Below are 5,162 nucleotides of genomic sequence, written 5' to 3' on the forward strand. Positions count from 1 at the left end.
TTTTCCTAGAATATAAATTTTCAACCAGGACTAAGGAGGTCATAGTAAATTTATGGCAAAATTAAAAAATTACAAAATAAGCTAAACAACATTTGGGTTTAAAAAGATTAATATTGGTACGTTCTAATCCATTATCGAGATTCAATCCTGAACCTCCCTATCATTCTTTTTTTTTTAAAATGTATACAATTTTATATATAATTTATTTGAGATGTATTTTATCTAGAGTATTAAATGTAGGTTAAGCTCGAACTCGGCTATAGCTAGAGTTTGAACTCGGTTAAAATTATTAGGCTCGGGCTCGATTACAATTTTAGGTTTGAGGTTAGGGTCGGCTCGAACATAGGAAGGTTCAGACTCCGCTGGATTTGATGTCACCTTTATGCCTAATTTTAAGTAGAGGTTATGCCCATGCCCAATTTTATGTAGAGGTCATGCCTAATCTTATGTAAAATGTATGCCCAATTTTATGTAAAATGTATGTCCAATTTTATGTAAAATGTATGCATAATTTTATATACAATTTATTTAACATGTATTTTTTGAAAAGTTTTAAATGTATGTTGGAGCTCGAACTCGAGACATGTATTTTTTGAAAAGATTTAAATGAATATTGAAGCTCGAGCTCAGCTCGAACTCGATTGAAATTATTGGGCTCGAGCTCGAGCTCGAGTTCGAAATATTTAAATCAAGCTCGCTTCGAACATAGGCAGGTTCGGGCTTGACTCGGCTCGATGTCACCCCTACTTGCCCCCATCACAGGAAAGGAAGAGGGGGGGGGGGGGGGGGGTACCTTTTCCCAGTGGGGGAAGGGTCCCCACTGTCACCACTTTCACGAGGAAGTAGGGGAGAGGGGTCCTTGCTCCTCTGATGCAAGGAGGGAAGGAGTTGTGAACAAAAGATGGGAGAAGGGGCGACTTTCCCTCGTTTTCCTCCCTTTGGTTTCATCTCAACAGATAAAATCTACTCTCTTCGCCTTGTTAGAACTTCTCTTCTGTTCTTCTTTTCTTCTTCCTTTCTCCTACACTTCCATTCTTTTCAAATTTTCTCTTATTGTTTTGGGTTCACAATGTTAATCTAATGCCACTGTAAGGTTCTTTTCTTTTTCATTTTTGCTTTTCTAATATATCTATTTAGTGGGTTTTCTAGCTGGTTTTTGTTTCTACGACAATGTTTTAGGGTCTTGGCTAATGGATTTTGCCTGTTTTGGGGAATACCCGTGAAAATTCGGTGGCCAAATTCACGACCTTCGGGGGGGAGCGGGATTCGAACTCGGGACCAACCTGCTCTGATACCATGTTGAAACCAGTTGCGCTAAAACCTCGAGGCTCTAGTGAGAGGCGCAACAGGATCTTTATACAAGGATGGCCCGGTCGATACAAACACAAATTCCAACATCCTTCTAACCTAATCTCGTTCCTTTTCTCTTTCACTTTTGTTTGGCCGTCTGTTGGAAACACCGTCTTTGACACAAAAGAATGTCTTTTAAGTGAAACGCAAGGTAAGATGTCCAATTTGAAATGTGAGCTTGAAGCAACTATAAGTGCATATTATAGTGAAAAGAGTGGTAACACTGATTGTTTTGACTGATCTCTCTAAATTACTAAGCAGCTGGATTTCACTCTTAGACACGATTTCTGGGAACACGAGAGCTTCCAAAAATAGAGTTCTAGAGAGAAAATGTGGGGATAGTCATAAGAATAGCCGAGGGAAAGCTAGGAATTTCTTTCAAGTCTTTCTTTTAAAAGGTAAGAGAAAACATGAATACACACAAAGGAGAAAATTTATGGAATAAACAGAACGGGTATAGAGAATCGTTCAAAGTTGATCAGTCTCTCTGTTATTTAGGAAACATTTTTCTGTCTGCTACCGAGTGTTCTAATTCACCAATTTTTTTTTCACTTGCAGTTCAACTTACAACTGTTTCATTCAGTTTTTTTGTATTTTTTAAATCGTAAATTTATTCACCATCTGTGCCGATACAGAGCTTGTTAGCCTATCATGAATTTCTAAACAAACAGTATGAAATTCATTCAATAAGAATTAAACGGAAGCCCAAAATCTTACCTCTATCAATTCGATCAAATTTCGTAAACTTCATCGAAGTTCTCTGCGTCTGGCTCTTCCGCTCTCTGATCACTCTCTCTGATGGTGTAAACTGAAGGTTTTTCGAGTGAACGAGATTGGGGACCAAACCTCTATTTATAAGCCAAGCTCCCATCAAACTTATCGGCTTCTGTAACTGCCAATGGGAGGACGTGGGTCTTAAACCTCCATGGACGTGGGAATGTGGTCTTTCAAAACGGCACCACATTCTCCATGAAAGACGTTGGCCCATTGCTTCCGAAATTAAAAGAAATTTGGACCAACCTCTGGAGTTAACATTCTCCCACTTGGTCCACACTTCTAGTGTAATCTGAATCTCATCGATAATCTGAATTTAAGTTATAAATACATGAATCATGGTGATAGGTCCTCTGATAACGAGTATTACCTTCCATGTATTACAATGTATTTATTTCTTATACTTTATGAATAAACCTTATGTTTATTCTTGGTCCAACACAGATGTTTTTCTCAAAATTAAAGTGCACATAAATATGAGAAAAACATCACAGTAAGTAAGAATTTCACTAAAATAACATTGTTCATACAATGAAAACTTACATAATGGAACCAAGTCCCATAGTCACAACATGATCCTTGAATTTAAATGGTGGCATGATGTTAGGGTTCTTGGGTTAAGTACCTATGTCTTCCGATTTTGACATGTTGGTCTTTTGGGTAGTATTGGCTAGGTGTTTAACATCTGGTATCAAAGCAGGCGCCACGTCCTGACTTCGAATCCCGAGTGCAATGATAGCAGCGTTGGAGGTGTAGTCTCAAAGCGGGGTGGACAACGCGTGAATGCTACGACTAGTGAGCTGCCGAAGTCGTCGGCTCGAGCCAGGCGGGCACATGCCCTTAGTCAAAGGATCAACTATCATTAATTCAGTGCTGATGTGCTCAATGACCACTTTCTTTTCTTGAATACGCTCTTATGGCCAAATACTTTATGTCGATGTGTTTACTTCGACTTCCTCTATTGTTGTTCTTGGCCATAAAAACAACAGCTGGATTGTCACAATACATTCTCAATGGCCTCGAGATAGAATCCATAATGCTAAGCCCAGAAATGAAACTCTTAAGCCATACACCATGTGAAGTAGCCTCAAAACAGAAAACTAACTCGGCTTCTATAGTCGATGTGGCAGTCAAAGTCTGTTTGACACTCCTCCATGATATTGTCCACTGGCCATCAAGAAAATGTATCCTGATGTTGATTTAAGAGAATCGATACAGTCAGCAAAGTCAGAATCTGAGTAATCAATGACTTCTAGATTGTCTGTCCGACTATACATCAACATGTAGTCTTTGGTTCCTTGAAGGTACCTCATTACTTTCTTTACAGCTCTCCAGTGGTCTAACCCGGGATTACTCTGATATCGCCCCAACATTCCATCAACAAATGCAATATCAGGTCTTCTACAGACTTGAACATACATCAGACTTCCAACAGCAACAACATATGGAATGTCCTTCATTTGTTCCCTTTCAAGGTCGTTCTTCGGGCATTGGTTCAAATTGAACCTATCACCCTTCACAATGGGAGCAACACTTGGTGAATATTCCTTCATCCGAAATCTCTCTAACACTTTATTAATACAGGTTTCCTGAGACAGACCTAAGATACCTCGAAATCTATCTCTATGAATCTTAATGCCAATGACATAAGATGCCTCACCCATATCCTTCATATCGAAATTGTTAGAGAAAAATTGTTTCAGCTCATGTAGAAAACTTTTATCATTGGTTGCTAGCAAAATGTCATCCACATATAAAACAAGAAAACAAATTTTACTCCCACTGACTTTCTGGTATTCCATAATATTTTCTACAAAATCGAATGAAGAAATTACATTATGGAATTTCAAATACCATTGGCGGGATGCTTGTTTTAATCCATATATTGACTTTTTTAGTTTGCAAACCAATTGCTTACCATTACTAGAGGGGAATCCTTCAGGTTATTTCATGTAAACTTCCTCCTCTAGATCTCCATTGAGAAATGCCATTTTCACATCCATTTGTTGCAACTCTAAGTCAAAATGGGCTACTAATGCCAAAATAATGCGCAATGATTCTTTCTTAGATACAGGAGAAAAAATTTCTTTGTAATCGATTCCTTCTTTCTGACTGAATCCCTTAACAACGAGTCTTGCCTTGTATCGCTCAGTGTTGCCTAATGAGTCTTTCTTTGGTTTAAAGACCCATTTACATCCAATGACTTTAAATCCACTAGGCAACTCAACAAGATCCCAAACTCCGTTATTCTTCATAGAATTCATCTCTGCCTTCATGCATTGTTCCATAATTTTGATTCTTTCCAACTCATGGCTTCTGAAAAATACTTGGGATCATTTACGGCTCCAATGTCAGATTCTTGCAGATACACAATATAATTATCAGGAATTAGTGATCTCCTGAGTCTAGTATATCTTCTTAATGTTAAACCATCATTTTCCTGAGAAGTATATGGTTCAACTAGTTGTTCAAAAGTGCTTGGCAACTCTTGAACGACCTGATTGACTGGCATATTGTCAGCATCTAGTGGAACTTCAATGAGTGGTTGTGACACACCAGTATGTACTGGAGGGGTGTTGTAAACTATAACCAATCTTTTACTTGAGGAAGAAGGCTGAAATTCGAAATGATCCTTCTTAGAAACTATGTTCCGAGTTGGATTGCTCCCACTAATCAAGTCATTTTCAAGAAACTTTGCATTTTTTGATTCCACAATCCTAGTGTTGTGAGATGGACGATAAAATCTGTAACCTTTGGACCTTTCAGCTTATCCAATGAAACACCCACTAATGGTCCTTGGGTCCAGCTTCTTCTCTTGTGGATTATAAATTCTCACTTCAGACGGGCATCCCCAAACGCGCATATGTCGTAAACTCGATTTCCAACCTTTCCATAATTCAAATGGCGTTTTAAGAACAACCTTGGTTTAATATATACACTGCCATCTTAAGTGCTTCAGCCCACAAGGATCTAGGAAGATTGGAGCTACTAAGCATACTCCGCACCATGTCTAATAATGTTCGATTTTTTCTTTCTGC

General features: G+C 38.5%; 1 protein-coding gene across 1 annotated transcript; it reads right to left on the bottom strand.

The window, feature by feature from the left end:
- Positions 1-3,254: 3,254 nt before the first annotated feature.
- LOC137940851 (secreted RxLR effector protein 161-like) lies at positions 3,255-3,797 on the bottom strand. Its single transcript, XM_068785971.1, has one exon. It carries the CDS (start codon positions 3,795-3,797, stop codon positions 3,255-3,257), a length of 543 nt encoding a protein of 180 aa, XP_068642072.1.
- Positions 3,798-5,162: the final 1,365 nt, after the last annotated feature.

The sequence above is a fragment of the Aristolochia californica genome, unplaced genomic scaffold (assembly GCF_029961685.1).
Source record: "Aristolochia californica isolate CCGP_79_NKW_82.1479 unplaced genomic scaffold, dmAriCali1.0.hap1 SCAF_9, whole genome shotgun sequence".
Taxonomy (NCBI): domain Eukaryota; kingdom Viridiplantae; phylum Streptophyta; class Magnoliopsida; order Piperales; family Aristolochiaceae; genus Aristolochia; species Aristolochia californica.

Coding starts and splice junctions, on each gene's coding strand:
- LOC137940851 (XM_068785971.1), bottom strand. CDS start 3,797: ATGAAGGATATGGGTGAGGCATCTTATGTCATTGGCATTAAGATTCAT.